Raw genomic sequence first — 18,872 nt, 5'->3', positions numbered from 1 at the left:
TATTTTTAGTTGATTATATCAAATTACGTCATTAGCCTAATTATAGAAGAAATAATTCTAGTTTATTAAATAGGATTAGTTTCATACTAGATCAAATAATCCATCAAAAAATGTGTAAAAAAATTTTTTTTTTAAATCGCAGACTTGATTAATGCATCAGATTCCTACTGGAGAGCCTTAGTTCAGAACAAGTGAATTGCACTCTTGCATGCTATTCAAGGTAAAGTTGAATTTGATAGACAATTTCCTACAATTTCTATTACTTCGTTGTTATTACTTCCTGAAGTTGAAGTATGATGTCTTCGAATTGATCGTAGAGAAGGAAATGTACAAAAATATAAGGTATTGAATTATTATATGTTCTTTTATAGTTTTGAACTTTAAGGCTGAGGGCTTAAAATCAAAACTTGAACGAAGACAATAAAAACGTTCTTCAGCATTGAACTTTGACAACTGAATATAAAGAAGTAGTCAATAATCATTTATCATAAAAAGCGGAAGGAAGAAAGCAGTGTTAAGATACAAACTCTGGAGATAGTTCTTTTCCTAAGACCTCTTCTACCATCTCTCTCAAGACTCGCTCTTCATTGAACCGTATGTTTTCGGCAAGAAGAGTCATTTTTCTTTTTGAGTACTCATCTTCAGGTTCATAAGGTTGGAGTCGTGGGGGCTTTTCGAAGATAACTCCCGGCTTTAGTTCAATGCTTGGCATAGAACTAGTATCACTAGCATCTTCGTCTTCATTTTCGCCTTCATCTTCATGAACTATAAAAATAATTCATAATTTTATTATAATTTATCATTATAATATTCCGAGTAAAATGTATTTTATTTATCATTTAAAACTAATAATTTTGAAATGGTCTTTTGCATTGCGCAGAAAACTTCTTCCAGTAAACCCTATTGTTTATTATTTATTTAGGTTAATTCAGTTTTTCCGAAAAAACTTCTGCAACGTAATTTACTTATTTGATTATTTACTATTATCGATTTTATAAAAAAGGATATTGTACGAACATAAATACAAATAAAATTAAAAAGCACTTTTATTGAGTTTCTATTAGGTTCTAGCACTCCTCAAGGTAAATAAACTACACAGTGAGGATATTAATGTAATATTAAATCAAGAAACATAAGGTTCACTAAAACTAGTTATGGCTTCTTTTTGCACATTCGCGCGACTATTTCCAACGTAAAGGTAAGTATGAAATCGTGTCCATTACAAGCGACAACTGAGGCAGAATTTACTCAATGAAGGACAACAGAAAATAAATCTCCCTGGAAACGAATTTGCGGAACATAAGTTGCAGATATAATGCCTATAATACACATTTTTATATGCAAGTTTTTGCAAACACATTCAGGACTGATACATATGTCAGCAAATAATAATTACTATGTTTGTAATAAACACTTTAAAACACGTTAGATGAAGCTTATTTTGAATTTTGGTTCTCAAACTTATTGTAATAAAGCATTTAGAATTGTGCAGGTAGTTTGCTTAGAACTGTTGTAAGAAATATAAATTTTTGTTTACTGTTACATTTGCTCAATGAAGGGAAGTAAGAATTTTGAAATTCCACCCATTGTTAAGTTTTTATAAAACCTAAGATACCTTCCAGATTTCCGAAGAGTGGAAAAAATTGTCAACTTTTCGTTCATGTAAGTGAAACATTTTTTAGAGAAACTTAAGTGAAAATATACTTAGTTCGAGAGTAACTGGATTCGAACCAGGGATCTCCACGTGGGAATCAAGTACACTAAATTCTGAGCTAATCTCTTCTCCTTTAAAACATTGTTTTCCGTTGTTCACGGGCCTTTAAAAAAGTAAAATAAATCTTTTGTTTAAATGTTAAATTATTTTTAATAATAATTTTACTTTAATAACTTTTAGCATCATTAATGGAGAATGGATTACAGTTGTAATAATCAAGCGAAGTCTTTGTCATGAATTAACCCATTAGTGCAAAATCGCTCGGATCCAAGTACCTTGTGAGGTACATGAATTTGTAGAGTCTCATAGTCGTTTCTAGTAGTTAAAGATCCTAATTGCTGACAGTAATATGTGTGTATGTGTTTGTTTAACAATAATTTTTACTAATCTAACAAGAATATGTAACTTTGAACCACATACCTTCTGTGGCGAGCGATTTCTCTGAAGTTGTTTCCACCAATTCTGCTTCTAAACAGAATAATGGAAAAACAAGTTAATAGAAAAGAACAAATAATTAAAAAGAAGAAGAATAAAACAATCAAATTTATGCCGCTCTCAATTGCATGTTTAACGGAGTTCAGTTTTCAGTAGTAAAAGCAAGGCTCGACAATTTGTGATTTGGGCCTAAAACTGATTCATTAGTGCATTACTGTAAATACTCAGCCGATGGCATGTTCGGTTAGAATGACTGATGTATGTATAATTCTATACACAACTTATTACAGATTGCCTTGTCTCAAATCATTTTCAACAAACCCTCCCAATTTGCTACCACTGTTAGAGATAACGATTTTCACATTATATTATCATTTAAAAATTAGTTCGTATTGCACTCAGAAGTTTTTGGTTACAATTATAATGAGTTTAATTTGGAGGAATCGAGCCCTTCGGTTCTTTCTTCTTGCCTTTTCCAACTCTCCACATCTTCCGGCTTGTTTTGTTTGAATATTTTGGTAGAAATTATATTTAATTTGGTCAAGATATATTTTTACATCACTTTTATTGTATATTACTTTAAAGTAATAAAACCCTTTTCTGAACTGTAGATTAATGAGCAATAAACAAACAATAAATCATATTGCAAAAAATGATTCTTTTGTTCAGATATAAAGCATACCTTTTTGTTTTCTAAATTCATCCACAACTTCCCGAAAGTTGAAAGGATCATCCACAGGATCTACTGGTCTGCTTAGCATTTTCTTAACTAAAAACAAAAACAAAATATTTTTTTTTTGTAAAAAAGCAAAAGTGATTGTACATGTAAATGAAGAAGTTTGTATCATGTTTTTTTTTAATTTAATACTTTAGAATATACTTACTTATAGGCAAATTTTTCTTAACCGATTCATCAATTGTGTTGATAAATACAGCTGTTAATGAAAAAGAGTATTTTCTTTAGCTTAATGAAGAAATAAGAAAACTACTTACTAAATTATATTTATAAATGTTCTAAATTGTAAAATTTAAACAAAAGTCATCTACTCCTATTCTTGTACCTTTATACCTCCTCTCATCATTTCCACTGATAGACCTAACTACATTCCATAATCATGTCCAGACATTTCCTTTATTGCACAACCCGCAAATAGTTTTTTGTTAAAGGTAAGTGCGCTTTCAACAAATCCAATTCAAATTTAAATCAATTTTTAACTTTCTTCATTCCATTCTTGTCTTCTATTTTTGTTTCTAATCAAAACCTAATGATTTTAAAAGAGGGTCTCACTTGTAAAATGTTGAGAAACCCTGAACTAAGAAAATGTCGTTTTTAGTTTTTGTTTAATTACTAAGACAAATAAAGTGATTAGGCAAAATTAAATAAACTCACCTGCTGTGGGATCGACCTCAATAGGCGGTTCTTCTTTCTTCACTTCGAGATTAGGCCTATTCAACATGACCGGTGTAGGTTTTGTGCCTTCGAAAATCCATCTTTTCATTTTTATATATTGTTCTAGAAAAAAAAAAAGCACTTAAAATAATCAGTTGCCCTTTCATATTTTAAATCGTGTGAGAAAATTATTAATTTAAATAATTACGTTTACATCTTTCAAGTTCTTCTCTACTGGGAGCATTAAAATCTGCAATTATGAAAAATCATTAAACAATACTGAATTGAATTTTTGTACTGTCTCACTAACCTTTGGCAGAATATCAATTGAACTTCACGTTTCGATAAGGAAATTATTTTATAACAATATGAAATTTCTTTTGCGATAATTTCTCTTTTACTCATCGCATGAAGTGAAGTCAGAATTTATAAAAATATATATATATATAACTTACCCACTTCGTCCACAAAAACTTTCTTGTCGACGTACGGGAGATTTCCTGCAACAAAACAAAAATTAGCACCTTTTTTTCTTATTTTATCTATGTGAGCTCAAGTTTAAAAAAATATAAAGGCAATCATCTAAGGAAATCGTATTTTGCCAGATACCCCATTGTTCAACAATTGCGGTCTTTTTCTAACATTTTTCTCTGCGTTAGAATCATATAATAATTCTGAACCTTGTAAAAAAGGGGAAGTTTTTCTTATGAAATTTATTAGAGTTCATCAACATAATCCTCTTTTCTTCACAGTATAGAGTTGGTTAAATTACGCAGAATTTGTCAAGAAAAGAAGGGACCATATCTATGTTTTGCGGCGTCGCGAGATCTTTGGCACGCTGACACTAAAGGATATCTTGTTCAAAGAAGAATAGTTAGTCAAACCCTGGTCCTCCGAAAATATAAATAAATAACCTCCGAGGACCCATATATAAAAATAAATAATAATATGATAAAATAAAAATTGCTGAAACAAATTTGAATCAGATTATGTTCTATTGAGATAACTATACAATGGTTTCTATATAAAAATCAAAAAAACTCTCCGAGAGCTTTATCGTTGTGGGTGAGAAGCACACACAATAAATATGTGTTTTCAGAGTGCTAAATGCTATCAAGTACTTACAGACATCCAGCTAGAGATGGTATCCCATCGAAAAGAATGGTCGAGCTGATAACTAATAGATCAGAACACTGGTGTAAGTAAACTAGCTCTGCGAACCCAACCATAAGTCCGTCAATAACACTCCACAGAATTCTGACTTTAAAAAGCTTTATACTTCAACTTAAATCAGCAATGCATTTAAAAAGAACCATATGAGCTTGTGTTTATTACAATAATCAAGGTGCTTATATCAAATCTCTATTTATGTCCCATTATATCAACTAATAATAATAATAAACCTTTATTTGTTATACAAAATATACATACATAAATCATAAATTAAAATATAAGGAAATATTGCATGGCTAATAGCCGTCTGCAGGAGTTGGTACATTCATTAGAAGAAAATAATAATTAATAATAATAATAATAGTAATAATAAAAGAAAAAATGATGTCATGTAACAGTGAAAGAAACATTAAATAATATATTCACCAAATTTTATAATGTAAAGTAAAAAATAGAAGGAGCAATATAGATAATAATACAGACATAAAAATAATTAAAAGAAGAAACAAGCAAACTCTGACAATGAAATGCAAAGTTATGATTGTGTTGATTTCATAATTGAAAAAAAAATAAACTGACCACTTCTAACTAAAATAACTATGGATTTAAAAGTTTTGAATGGAAGAATCGTCTCCTTTAAGAATTTTAATTCTAAGACTCCATGCTTTTCTGGAAAATTTTACAAGTGGGTGATAGTCTAGAGAGGATAGCAACTGAACAATCTGGGGTCCGGAAATATTAGAGCATCCCATATATTTAATGCGAAGTTCATTTAATCTCGGACACTCTGCCAAAAAATGGAACAAATCCTCCCTCACTCCAAACGTACATAATGTACAAAGTCTCTTATCTTCTTCGCTGTCTAACCACGGCACACTACCCAAATTTACTAACTCGCCTCTCAATCGGAAGAACCATCTCAAATCAATCAACTTACTTTTGTTATCCAGATTCTTACCAAAATAGGCCCCAAATTCCACTTTAATAGTAGTCAGTTCCCTGTAGAGGAGGAAACGTTCCGTATTTTCAGCTCTTCTAACAGATTCGTCCCTAGAGGTTGCGAGGATTTTTGCTCTTAACAACGATAGTTGTGACTGCCATTGATCGTGACTGGCCAATGAAGTGTCAAACTCCACAGAGTGTTTCTCGGCAAGATTCTTCCAGCGTCCAAAGAAAGCTGTGTTTCTCTTAATTACTTCGAGAGCTACAATACGAGACAGTCGAAACGAGGGTAGGGCTAATACTTTAAGGCAATATTTAAAATGCAGGTGTAAAGTAAAGAGGAATAAAGGGTCCATGGCGGTTTCGATATGGAGAATGTAATTGGGAGTACAGGAAGGGAGTGCAAATAGTTTTTTAATAAAATACCGCTGAAATTGTTCGAGAGCGTCAAATTTTTCCCATCCCCAAACTTGACATCCATAACAGACAACCGCACGTGAAGCTGCATTAAAGACTTGAAGCTTGGCACTTAATGGAACCTCATTCTCAGAGATAAAGCGAGACCAGATACTATTAATTCCCGCTTTAGCGGATGAAATTTTATCATCAAAGTGAGGCTTAAAAGAGAGGCGTGGAGTTAATGTTACTCCCAAGTATTTATACTGATTTACATTCTCCAAGCGTGAGCCTTTGTAATACTAACGCTCACGGGCAGCTGGACGGCCTCCTTTCTTAAAAACCAGTACTTTAGATTTAGTAAGATTGAGATTAAGGTTCCAGCGGTCGCAATACTGCTCAAGAAGGTTAATATTCCTTTGAAGTAAAACAGGACTATCTGCCAGCAACACAACGTCATCTGCGTATAGGAGGATGTTGATTTTGGCGCAGCCAACACGTACACCGCCCTCCAAAAGCAGTGGTAGGTCATTAAGGAACAGACAAAACAGAATAGGGCTAAGGACACACCCCTGTCTGACTCCACAAGCAACTTGGAAAAAATCTGAAATCCCATTTCTGCCTCGAACTGCCGACCTCGCGACAGAGTATAATGACCTGAGCACCTGAATAAATTTAGAAGAAATACCTACGTTAAAAAGTTTATACATTAGTGAATCACGATCAACGCAGTCAAATGCCGATTTGAAGTCTATAAAGAAGCTATAAAGTTTCTGCCTGGGTCTTTGAAAAGTCAACTGTACCAGATTGGTTAAAATGAATAAATTATCCAGAGTCGAGTAACCGCGCCTAAAACCCGCCTGGTTTTCACACAGAATGTTATTATCTTTAACAAATAACTCTAAACGGTTTAAGAGAAGTCCTGAAAAGAGTTTAGATATAGTGTCTAAACACGAAATGCCTCTATAATTAGAGGGATCATTAATGCCACCCTTTTTAAAAATGGGAAAAATTATTGACTTACTAAATGAGTCTGGAGTTATACCTGAACTGTATATATAATTAAACAGTGACAGGAGCATATCTAAAAACGTAGAAGGAGCATTTTTATAGTATTCAAATGTTATACGGTCGTGACCAGGGGCTTTATTGTTCTTGGAGTTATTGATGACAACAAGAAGTTCCTCCATAGTAAAAGGCGAATCTATTAGCGGATCAACGATACTAGGTTCCGCGTACAAAGTGAGTGCAGCTCCCCCCCGCGGATTAAGCAGGTTGCGGAAATGATTAACCCAAGCACTCATGCAGATCTCGTTACTACAAACGAAACCCCTATGTTTAAATTTATTAATTAGGTGCCAGAACTGTTTTGTATCCTTAACCACTTGAAGCTGCGAGTAAATTGAAGCAAAAAAACTCTTTTTCTTGTTTCTACAGAGCAGTTTGTATGAGTTAATCGCATCGTGATATGCAGCAAGCACAAAGCAAGAACTAGTTTTCCGAAACAGGTTGAGTAGGCTAAAGGATCTTCTTCTCGCATGAAAGCAAGAATAGTCGAACCATGGCTTTTTTTGATGTAGTTTAATAAAAGAAGCGGAGTGGCCTGAGGTAGAAGGATGAGAGGAAGACTTGATTAGATTTGCGAAATAATCAACACACGCCTGCGGATCCTCAGGAAGTGAAGGAGCACTACCGATAAGCGCCAACAATGATTGTGTGTACTCTTCAGCGTCACTATCTTTCCAGACTAACTGAGGCAATAACGGAAGGGTAGCTACGTCTGACGAGCCTTTAAACCCATAGGAATCTAATGAAAAAAATACAGGTAAGTGATCAGAGAACGTCTGTGAGAGAACTTTAAAAACACCGAATGAAGAGATACAACTAAAAGAAGCGCAACACAGATCAATCACAGAACTCCCTGGCCCCCCGAGAAAAGTAAATTCACCTCCCCTGTCTCCCGCGAATCTACCATTTAATATAATTAAGCCGAAATCGTCACAAAAGTCTAGAAATTTAGAACCATTACAGTTTAATACCTCATCCTTAGATTGTCTATCGGAAGAACAAAGAGCTGAATCCAACAAAAGACCAGCCGGTAGAGACTGTGCAGTGCCAATCCTCGCATTAACGTCACCCACTATAACAATATTGTTAGATGGTAAATCCTGTATGAGTTTAATTAAGTTGTTAAAGTCTTCTGACCAACGACCAGGATTCAAGTAAACTGGTATAACCAGAAGAGCTGAATTGTTCGTATTAACCAAAACCATAGTTCCACCATTCATATCAACAAAATCAACATATTTATCTGAAATACTTAACCTAATACCGTATAACATACCGCCACTAGGACGTCCAAATTTAGAAACCCTAGTGGCTGGTACCCAGAACAACTTGTAGCCAGAAAAGTAATTTGAAAAAAGTGCAAATTTGTCCTTTAATACAAAAGTTTCATAAAGAAAAAATATATCATACTCAAAAACAAAATCAAGAAAAAAATTATTAGAAACTTTACTTCTCAAACCTGCAATATTATATGACAAAAACTTAAATCCAGAAAAAGAATTCTCTTGATGCACCGAAGTGAGTTTCCTGCAGACAGACCTTTCTCAGAATTGAACAGAGGGCTTAGTTGAAACTGGTAACTGAGCAGGCAGTGAGCGAAGCCTCTGGAAGTAGTCCTTGGGAAGAGAGTTTTTTAGCAGTAAAGAAACAAATTCCCTCAAATCGACTCCAGCCAGTTCGTGTAGTTTCAACACACCATCATTATTTTCGTGACATAATCCCTTCATACAACACCAGGTAAACTTAGTACCTTCCACAGTTAAACAACCATCAAATCTTAGTGATGTCTTCAGCTGGTCATTTAATCTAAGTAATTCTTTACGCACTAGCATAAGTTTAGTTCTGTTCCTTCTTGTACTTGCAGCCAAGTCCTGATGAATCACAAAACCAGTATTTTTTAGAATTCGGACTGCTCTCAATACTGACAACTTATCCTCAAAACACGTAAATGATACTAACAATGGTGAGTTGGGGTTATCCTTTGAGCCCAATGGAAAAGCATGAATTTTATCCTCCTTAATTTCAACTTTAAGTATTTCACTACAGAATTCTGAAATTATTTCAGAGTATCTCTTGAATTTCCCACTGGGTGAGTGCTTTAAAACTCCCCTAAATATTAAATTTTGGCGACGTAGTTTGTTATCGAGAGTTTCCAATAACTTTTCATTCCTCAAATTAGCTTCTCTTAGTTGTGCCAATTCACACCTTAATTGTACATTTTCCTCCTTCATAGAATTATAAGCCTCTCTTAGCTCTTGTATGTCTTGTTTACTTGCTACAGCTGCCAACTTACTGTCCAATAAATCAGATAGCATTTCCCTTATTTGGTTTATTCCTAGTTCACTTGAAGTATTAGGATTATTCATTTTCTCCAAGTCCTTTTTTTTACTAATATTCAGAGATTCAGGCGAACTTCTAGCACGCTTACGCCTACCAGAGTCAGAATTCAATACTTTGGGACTGGGAAACTCTTTGAATTTCTTCGGAGGCATACAAGAAATAAAAAATAATAAATACTTTACACAGTATCAGAAATATATTTTCTCCAACAGAAAAATGAAAAATAATGATGATTAAAAGGAAAATGTGAAATAAAATAAAATAAAAATTATTCTCTTTAGATTCAGTAGAAGCGAGTGGGCTTGTTTATAAACAGAGTTTATTAAAGTTTATGAAGTTTCTATTGTTATCAAACTAGTCAAATCTGATACGTTTCACAAACACTCTGGTGTATAAAATCTGAACTACAAAAATCGTATTAAAGATAGAGTTAATTATTTAATTTTTCAAACTTACTTGGAAGGAAATACATGAAATAAATGTTCACAAATGTTAACAAAGGCTTACTGTTTATCACTGTGAAAAAAGTTTATCTAATCACTGTTATTTAGTTAATAAGATCACAAAAATTGCAGAGCACATAACATACATGTTGACTGGTTGAAACATGAGACTCAACTCCATATCAACTAATAAAGTGCATTAAATAATTCACAGAAATGCATTTTAATTTTTCAAAAAAAAAAGGTCTTTCTCACTAAACCTTTGTTATAAGTTTGAAAACTACGTATTCTGATCGATAGAATCGTTCCTTTAGTGTATTAATATTATGGTTTCCAATATTTTTTTTAAAAGATAAGAAAATAAGAATTCAGTACTCTGAGCTCTAGTTAATTTTGAATAAATAAGAAACATTTCTGATATCGTTCGAAAGCTGCAAATAGTCTAGCAAAAACCATGGTTAGTAGATGAAACTTTTTTTAAGAGAGGACCAAGAAATTGCTGAAGGGGAAAATCCTTTTTCATAAAATCTTTTTAATTTATTATTACAACTGCTATGACTTAACTTTTCTCACCTAAAAAACAAAATATGTAGTTTCAAAACTTATAACAAAGATGGAAAAGCCTCATATAAGTTGTCTCTTCAAACAAACAACAGTATTTATTATGAAATGAACTATGGCAATCTCTTTCGCAGTTTTCCTGACAGATTAATAATTATCCTTGTGTTTGTTGTGAGACATTTTCAACTTGGCGCTAAATTCACAAGTCACTGAAATAAATTAATTGATGACTCTTTGGAAATCAAAGTAGGTTCGCTTGCTATGAAGATGAGAGCATTAAGAACGATTAGATGGTTTTAGAAGCCCAAGAGACCAAAGAATACTAAAGAGTTTAGTGTTAATTACCAAAACCACTCATAGATTAGGTTTCATGTGGTTGAGATTAACAAATATACTAACTTTCCCCTAGGATTACAACTTCAGTAATGATCCCATTTAATAAGCTCGTCATGTCTTCAATCATTTGATGTTTTATAGAAGGTAAAATATTAACGAACGGTCCTATTCTTTCCATTTCCTCTGTAAACAAAAAGTGGTTGTGATTATTATTGCATCTTGAATACTCTTGTAAAACAGAATGACCTCAATGTTTAAACCCGAGAAATAGTTCTTAATATTTTTCTTAAAACGACTCAGATGTTGCAAATTTAAGGAAACATCTTTTACAGGTCAGTAAAAGGAAAGCATTCAGAATAGAGAGTAAATTAAAAAACAAAAAATTTAAGATTATCCATTAGCGATCAAAGTTTATGCAACTTTGTGAGTTTATAAATGGATATTTTTCTTTACTATTTAAGTGGGAAGCATTTAACATGACCTAATTTCTGGGATGAATTTCTTTCAGTTTATCTTGTGCCTAAGTATAAGCTTCATTAATTTATCTAATTTTTTTTAATTGATTTTTAAATGTGTAGTAAAATGTCATTAAATGCTGGACGCAAACCTCAAGCCAGTTATTCATTTTTTTTCGCCAAGGAAGAAAAAGAACTCAAAAAGTTTAGGAAAAAGAACACCTATTAATACCGCAAATTCGTGAAACCATGCAGCAGAGATACTACTGTTGTAGGGTGTAGATACTAATTAGTATCTTAGTAGGAACTCAAGGAAAATACAACTTTTCAGTCCAGGAATGGGAAACAGAATTAAAAGCAGATCCAGATGGAAGATAAACACTGATAGGCCTGAATTTCGTTCTCACACTCCAAGGACGCTCTGATCTGCCTTTAAGATTTACAATCCCTGGATTATAGAGTTATTTACAACTTATTTATTTACTATTAACTAGCTCATTTTTACTTTTCGATAAAACAGTACTTGTAAGTAAAATATTTACCTTCAAGAATTTGGCCCTTTTTATCCAAATAATCCATCAAGGCCTTTTCTATAACAAATCAAAAATTATATACATTTATACATTAACTGTTATATTATGTTGGGTTGGCAGAATCTACCCTCATTACACAATGACAATTTTACTGTCTTAGGGAGCCGTAGGCTGTTCTCATTCATTTATAACAAGCTAAAGCACAATAACAGGGTCAGCAAAAGTCTATTGAGTGCTAACATTTTTTTAATTAGGGACCAATAATTGAGACAGAATGAGAGATCATACTTTACCTTCTCCCTCCTCTTCAGACGCCGTTCCTATTTCTTTTGTCCCCTCTGTAAATTATAAAATATTAACGAGTCATTTCAATTTTAATAAAAAATAAATGTATAGTATTAGCATTTCAATGAGAGCGATTAAAGTTGGGTTTTTCTATTCTTTAGAAAAATCCTAAATAAAATTTGAAAATTTAAGGAGCGATAAATTAAAAAAAAAAAAAGATTTCACTTAGCACTATAAGTCAAAAGGTTTCATCATTTTAAAATTTAGTATTTACAGAATTTACATAAATTAACTCATTTCTCACTTAAGCGTATTTCACATACTACATAACTTTATTATGTACTAAAAGAAAAATTATCAATCTTACAACAAAATTAAATTTTACCATCTTCTAACATTTCATTCCTCTTTGCACTAGCTCTCACTGCAAACAGAAAATAGTTTTTAATAACTTCATTCTACTGATAATAACTTTTATATTTTAACATTAACTACAATATAAAGTATTGTTCCATCTTTTTTTGGTACTGCTTTATTAATCTAAAAGGAAGGAAGATTATTGATAATATCTTGATTGTATTGCTCTACATTAAGGAAGGAAGACCAACCTTTATTGTAACAAAGTAAAACAAATAATAATTGTTAATAAGTCTAGATCGAAAGGTAATTTTTCTTCTAAATGTGTGGTTTACTAGAAAGTTTGGTGTTTCTAAGTGGTAAAGCGCTGGGCACACATTACTGAAATGTTGAACGAGGTACAGTAATATGGTTAGATTATTAGAAAGAAAAACTAAGAATATTTACTAACGAGATGATGGCGTTAATAGCTTTTTTTTCCAAAACAAAGATTCGACAGGCTAGATCTTCTGAAGTAATAGAAATAAAAATGAAATAGCGCTGCAGCAAGGTATTATGAGTTTTAATGGTGGATATAACTTCCACAAACGTTCCTTCTTATGAATGAAACTTATATTTAATTCGCCTAATGTTTTCAACTTTAGATATTCGCCTAATGAAATAAAGGAACTATATTCTGGGATAACTATGTCCATTGCTAAATGAAATAAAAATAAGTTCTTCTGTTTTTAAAGACTTAAAGTTAAAGTGAGTAGGGAACCCATTTCTAGTGGTAAATTAGGCAGGCTATGAAACTTTGCGGAGCGCTTTAAAAAGTAACATCTAAAAATAAAATATTTGGACTATTTACCGACACTAAAATAGGAGTTTTGTTTTGAAGGTGTTCATTATTGTGGTCTATGGGATCTTATATATCATCTAGGATTTGAAATAAGTTGAATAAGGCGGATATATGTATATACTTATAGCGGTGCTTAAAGTTCTAGAACTTGTTCAAATTAAAAAAAAAAAAGAAATCAAACAGAAAGAAACGTAGCTCAGATATCGATAAAAAGCAAGCTATATCTAAAGTCATGAGTAATTGAGTTAATCATTTTTAAAATAATGAAATAGATTAAATGACATCATTGTTTACCTTGATTTAGATAATTTTCTTTCACATTTCCAATTAAAATTTTCTCTAAAATTGAAAACCAAAATTAATTTACCAACAGTCTACCACCAGATAGTTTCAAACATTATTTCTAGAAGTACATATTTTCAATTATCTAGAAAGATGCAGCATTATGAGAAAAAAGTGACCGTTCTAAATACGAAATAGTTATTTGAATAAACTATTATTGAGTCTGGCCTCAATTAAAGGATATCTAGAATCTGCAAAACTATTGTAAAAGCACCCACATATTGTTGGTTCTTACCTGACTAGTAAAATCATATTTATATTGTGCCATGCTGGCATATTGCAAATATTGGGTTGCAAATATTTAAATGAATTTTTTGAGAAGATATTATCTACTCTTTAAAAGACTGAGGGCTTCTGCCACACCTGCCCCAATTGGTAATGTATAATATTCCCTACACTCCTTTTATCATTTAAATCAGAAAATATACTCAACTTTCTGTTAACCATGAGCCATTGTGTGATTCTCCAACTCCTGTTATACGTAAAATTTCAGAAGCAACGTGAATAATATAATCAAAATCGATAATGTCTTTAGGAAGTTTAGATTGTAGAAATGGAGCCCAAAATTTTTCATTATCCAATTTAATTGGTTGTGACATGAACATATTTTTTGGAAATCCGTAGGTTCCTTAAAAATATAAAAATAAATGAAAATATCGCCAAACAAAAATTGAAAAGAATTTTAAAAATAATTTTTCCACCTCTTCTTCTTCTATCACACTTGATATTTGACCCTTTGCATCAAAATAAAATGTGTTAGGAACAGAAAAAAAAAAAAATCCAGTAAAACTATTGAATACATTGTATTCCCTTATTTCTGTATCTCAACTTCTAAAACTATACTACCAAATGCGTATATTTCAACTTTAGCATAAAAATACAATACTGGAAGACCGACAAAAAGGAAATTCCAGTAATACGTTTGAAGATTATGTGTCAAAACTAGCGAACGTAAGTTGCACATTTAAGCCTTGGAACCAAAATACAAGTTTAGAAAAATAAAACAAGTTAAATCCAGAAAAATAATGAATATTTTGTGTTTATCCCCCCCCCCCAAAAAAAAAAACATATTAGAAACGGAAAGCAAGGAAATTCACAAAAAAACTAATAAAGACTTTGTACTTCCTGCACCTCTACATCCAAAAAAAAAAGCTGACCTAATGTGTGAAATACGTAATAGGCATAAAAATACAATGTTATATGTTTGTTAAGTACACCGACTTACTAAAATTTTATTTTTAAGCCGACTAAAATGTTTATAATTTTTTAATATTTTGGTTCCAAGGGTGAAATATAACCTTACGTTCGCTAGTTTTGAGAATAGAGATTAAGAAAATAAGGGAAAACACAATGTATACAATTGTTTTACTGGAATTTCCTTGTTTCCTGTTCTAGCGTTGTATTTTAAAGCCAAGAGTGATATATACACATTAGGTCGTCCAGTTTTGAATTTTGAGATTCAGAAATAAGGGAAAAATAGCAAATCTTCCTTAGTTTTACTGGAATTTTCTTGTTTCCTGTTCTAGCATTGTATTTTAAAGCCAAGAGTGAAATATACACATTAGGTCGTCCAGTTTTGAATTTTGAGATTCAGAAATAAGGGAAATAATAGCAAATCTTCCTTAGTTTTACTGGAATTTCCTTGTTTCCTGTTCTAGCGTTGTATTTTAAAGCCAAGAGTGAAATATACACATTAGGTCGTCCAGTTTTGAATTTTGAGATTCAGAAATAAGGGAAATAATAGCAAATCTTCCTTAGTTTTACTGGAATTTCCTTGTTTCCTGTTCTAGCGTTGTATTTTAAAGCCAAGAGTGAAATATACACATTAGGTCGTCCAGTTTTGAATTTTGAGATTCAGAAATAAGGGAAATAATAGCAAATCTTCCTTAGTTTTACTGGAATTTCCTTGTTTCCTGTTCTAGCGTTGTATTTTAAAGCCAAGAGTGAAATATACACATTAGGTCGTCTAGTTTTGAATATTGAGATTCAGAAATAAGGGAAATGTTCCTTAGTTTTTCTGAAATCTTTTTGTTTTTTCTTTCTATTATTGCATTTTTATGCCACGCTTTTATTTTACTAATAAAGAAACTGGTTGGATGGGCCTCACTTGACTATAGTACAATAACTACAACTGGCTTTTTTAAGCAATTTTCTTTTATAATCCGCTTTATCTGTTAGCTTTTTCTTGGCTAGTTTACCCAATGATTCTCAAGCTTCTGCTTTCAAGATTGTGATATTACTAGGGTTCATGCGGGTAATGAGAAAATTTTATTGCCTGGTATAAAGCCTTTAAATATGTTGCCTATTTTTCATTTAAATTCTCTTCAAGTATCAGAATGGCAATAAGGAAAGGGCTAAAATAAATGATTATTATACACAAAATGTGTTTTATCTTCTTAATTTTAACGATAACTTGAATTTTATTTGAACAATTATCAGTAAATCCATTTTTAATAATACAAATTTGATTTTAATTCTACTTACTAACCATCACTCACAACCGCAGCAGAGTAGTAAAAAGCACGATCTGGTGGAGATAGCCATACTTTTAACAATCTCATGGTGGCGTTCACTTGAGATACGAAATTAACATGTTTATTGCAGGATCTTGTAAAATCCTTTAACACAAATTATTAGTTAATTTATGAAGTATTGTAAGCAACTGGCGTCACAACACCCACTATACAAGATATTAAGTTGTCAAAAGTTCCTTAGGTAATTTAAATATGTTTCTCTCCTTTGTATTACACCAGAAAAAAAAACTCCGATGGTAAAAATAAATGAATTTGGTAAATAAAATTATAATTTATTTGAAACAGTCAGATTCATGCATCTACATGAATTTTCGCAAAACTTTATTAAAACTACAATTAGTGCAGAAATATATTTTATCAGAGCCAGCGGTCAAATCAAACGTTTTTCACAATTGACTAATGCTTCACTCTCAGTGAGGACAGGTGATTATGGTAATTATTTACATCTTCTCGTTTTTAACACAAACAACCCAAAATCTCATGTCTTAATTGGGCGGTTACAGTTATAGTATATTATTTTCTTAAATTATAATTCGAATTCCATACGAACAGTTTTATTGTTAGTTAGATTTCTATTCACTGCAATATTAAACCCAAACTACCATAAATTATACGACTTCACTTAATAATAAAGAATAATTAGTATTAAAGAGTTATACTGGCATGGCTAAGTAACTGTACTGAGGGGACGAACTTTCAAAGAAGTTAACCAATTTTAGAAAGGAAGGAATGTGTTTTGTTAGATTAATAAATCGATCAGTGGAGTACAATTAGATCTTGTATCAGAACAATCTGAATCTAAAGTCCTAATTAAGCAAATAATTGTTGAGAACTGTGATGTAGTTACTTAATTGGCTATTTGTTAATAATAAAGCAAAAATAATATTGAATAACCTTTTCCATCCCAACATAATACCACATATGTTCCAAGTTATTGATTAAATATGCCATACTTCTTTCTACCCATTGTTCTTCGGCTATTTTTTTAGGATAAAATTTTTGATTAATTTTCGTTCGCAATGTCTTCCCAAATTCGTTAAATTTGAATTGATTGAAGTTCATAGTACCAGCGCACATATCTATTAAATGTGTTATACCAACAAAACCCCACACTATACCACCGTTGATATGAGCAGCTGGTATTCCACTTGCCTGTAATTAAAGAAAGTCTTTTAATTTGGTTTGGTTTAACTTTTCAAAAACTTTAATTTGTACATATTAAAATCTTTTATTTATCTGCACAATTATTTATACATGAGCAGTTCACTGTTCAAATCTATTAACTCCACTTTTTTAAATAGATTTAATAGATGAAAAGTACAAAAACACTTGGTTCCGTCATAGCCTTTTAATATTTATAATAAATTTCACAAATAATAAAGAATAACACCATTAAATGACTAAATTCATTCTTCAAAAGGCATTCATCAAGCCTTAGCGAAGAAAGTATAACCCGGTGGCAATCTTAAGTTAATTAGAGCTGAAAGACCTGTAAAGTGCATTTAATGTGTCATCACGAGCATGGAGCAAATGATATTTTGTGAAATACCAATTCGTGCAAATGCTCGCTGATATACATAGCAATGGCGAATCTTCAATCAACAGGTATTCAAGAACTACACCCAAAAAAACAAATTTTATAATATAAAGTAAAGGTCTACCTAAAATTCGCAATGAATAATTATCAAGGCCGGTTAAGGGAAATAGCCTTTTTTAATAGAGCAGCCCAGGTTTTTTCGTGTGCCTCCTTTTTACCGACTTTATCAGCAGCTTCTCTGTGGTAATGGTCTTCCTTCTTCGAAGTCATTAAGCATCTACTTTGTCCATCAGTCTGATCTACCCTTTCATTTCCATTTTTATTCCATTATGGTAGTAAGCAGGCGATAGTCTATTCGTAACGAAGCGATACACCGACAATAAGTTTTGTTGTTTATGCTTGCCCAGTACACTTCTGGCCATTATTGACCAGGGTCAAGTTGATTGATTTGGAATCAATCGGTATCATAATTGGAAGCAGTGGCTCCTACAGGATATGATCCTTGCAGAAAACATTGAAGAAAACAACCCATCACTTTACTCTAAATTTAATCTGAATCCAAATTACTATATAGACTAATCTGAATTTAAATTATTAAAATTTGGAAATCAAGGCTTGTCCCAAAAGACCTTGTCCACAATCCTACCCAAGTTCAAAGTTTCATTTCACTTGATGTGATCACAGGTTCATCACTTCAGTCTAACTTCATCAAAAATGTTTTCTAGATCTTCATCATTTTGCAAAAAGGAAAGTAAAATCTTGAGCAGAATTCTTCTCTGATTTCATCCTTTGCTGGAGTCCTCAAAAATAATTGTTCGGTTTTTTTTTTTTAAAAAAAGAGCTCACATAAGTTTTCATTCTCTCACTCATTCTCTCTCTTTAAAAAATTATGTCTGTGCGATTGGATCTAAAAAAGTGTCCAGGACAGGTACTGGACAGGAATAGACTGGCACCTTTCAGACTCTGGATTAAGTTTAGGATAATCATTTTGATTTTTCTTAGTAATTTTCAGTTTCCACAAATCTCAGCATTCAAAAAGACTACTTGGACTTGAAGAACAATGGCTGAGGTTTTGCTGAACCACGATAGGGAGTATTGTTTTCTTCAGTGAATTAGAAGGAACATATCCTGTAGGAGCCACTGCTTCAAATTATGATGCCGATTAAACTTAAAACTCTTAATTATATAAT

At 32.0% G+C, this 18,872-nt stretch overlaps 1 protein-coding gene across 4 annotated transcripts in view; it reads right to left on the bottom strand.

Moving 5' to 3' along the window:
• LOC141454654 (uncharacterized) overlaps positions 1 to 18,872 on the bottom strand; it is a 30,882-nt gene that overhangs the window by 983 nt on the left and 11,027 nt on the right. For all 4 annotated transcript variants that reach the window (XM_074129118.1, XM_074129119.1, XM_074129117.1 and 1 more), the window contains 15 exons: positions 17,040 to 17,297; positions 16,100 to 16,229; positions 14,045 to 14,239; positions 13,564 to 13,608; positions 12,457 to 12,495; positions 12,080 to 12,124; positions 11,796 to 11,843; positions 10,862 to 10,981; positions 3,995 to 4,039; positions 3,748 to 3,789; positions 3,540 to 3,662; positions 3,034 to 3,084; positions 2,832 to 2,918; positions 2,135 to 2,182; positions 528 to 765 (listed from right to left, as the gene is read on the bottom strand). In XM_074129118.1, coding sequence (XP_073985219.1) covers positions 528 to 765; positions 2,135 to 2,182; positions 2,832 to 2,918; positions 3,034 to 3,084; positions 3,540 to 3,662; positions 3,748 to 3,789; positions 3,995 to 4,039; positions 10,862 to 10,981; positions 11,796 to 11,843; positions 12,080 to 12,124; positions 12,457 to 12,495; positions 13,564 to 13,608; positions 14,045 to 14,239; positions 16,100 to 16,229; positions 17,040 to 17,297 — 1,514 coding nt within the window. The remainder of the gene's footprint in view (positions 1 to 527; positions 766 to 2,134; positions 2,183 to 2,831; positions 2,919 to 3,033; positions 3,085 to 3,539; positions 3,663 to 3,747; positions 3,790 to 3,994; positions 4,040 to 10,861; positions 10,982 to 11,795; positions 11,844 to 12,079; positions 12,125 to 12,456; positions 12,496 to 13,563; positions 13,609 to 14,044; positions 14,240 to 16,099; positions 16,230 to 17,039; positions 17,298 to 18,872) is intronic.

The sequence above is a fragment of the Rhodnius prolixus genome, unplaced genomic scaffold, assembly GCF_049639745.1.
Source record: "Rhodnius prolixus isolate KJV_2025 unplaced genomic scaffold, Rpr scaffold_9, whole genome shotgun sequence".
Classification (NCBI taxonomy): domain Eukaryota; kingdom Metazoa; phylum Arthropoda; class Insecta; order Hemiptera; family Reduviidae; genus Rhodnius; species Rhodnius prolixus.
The sequence above is the reverse complement of the archived record's forward strand: the minus strand, read 5'-3'. Positions and strand labels throughout refer to the sequence as shown.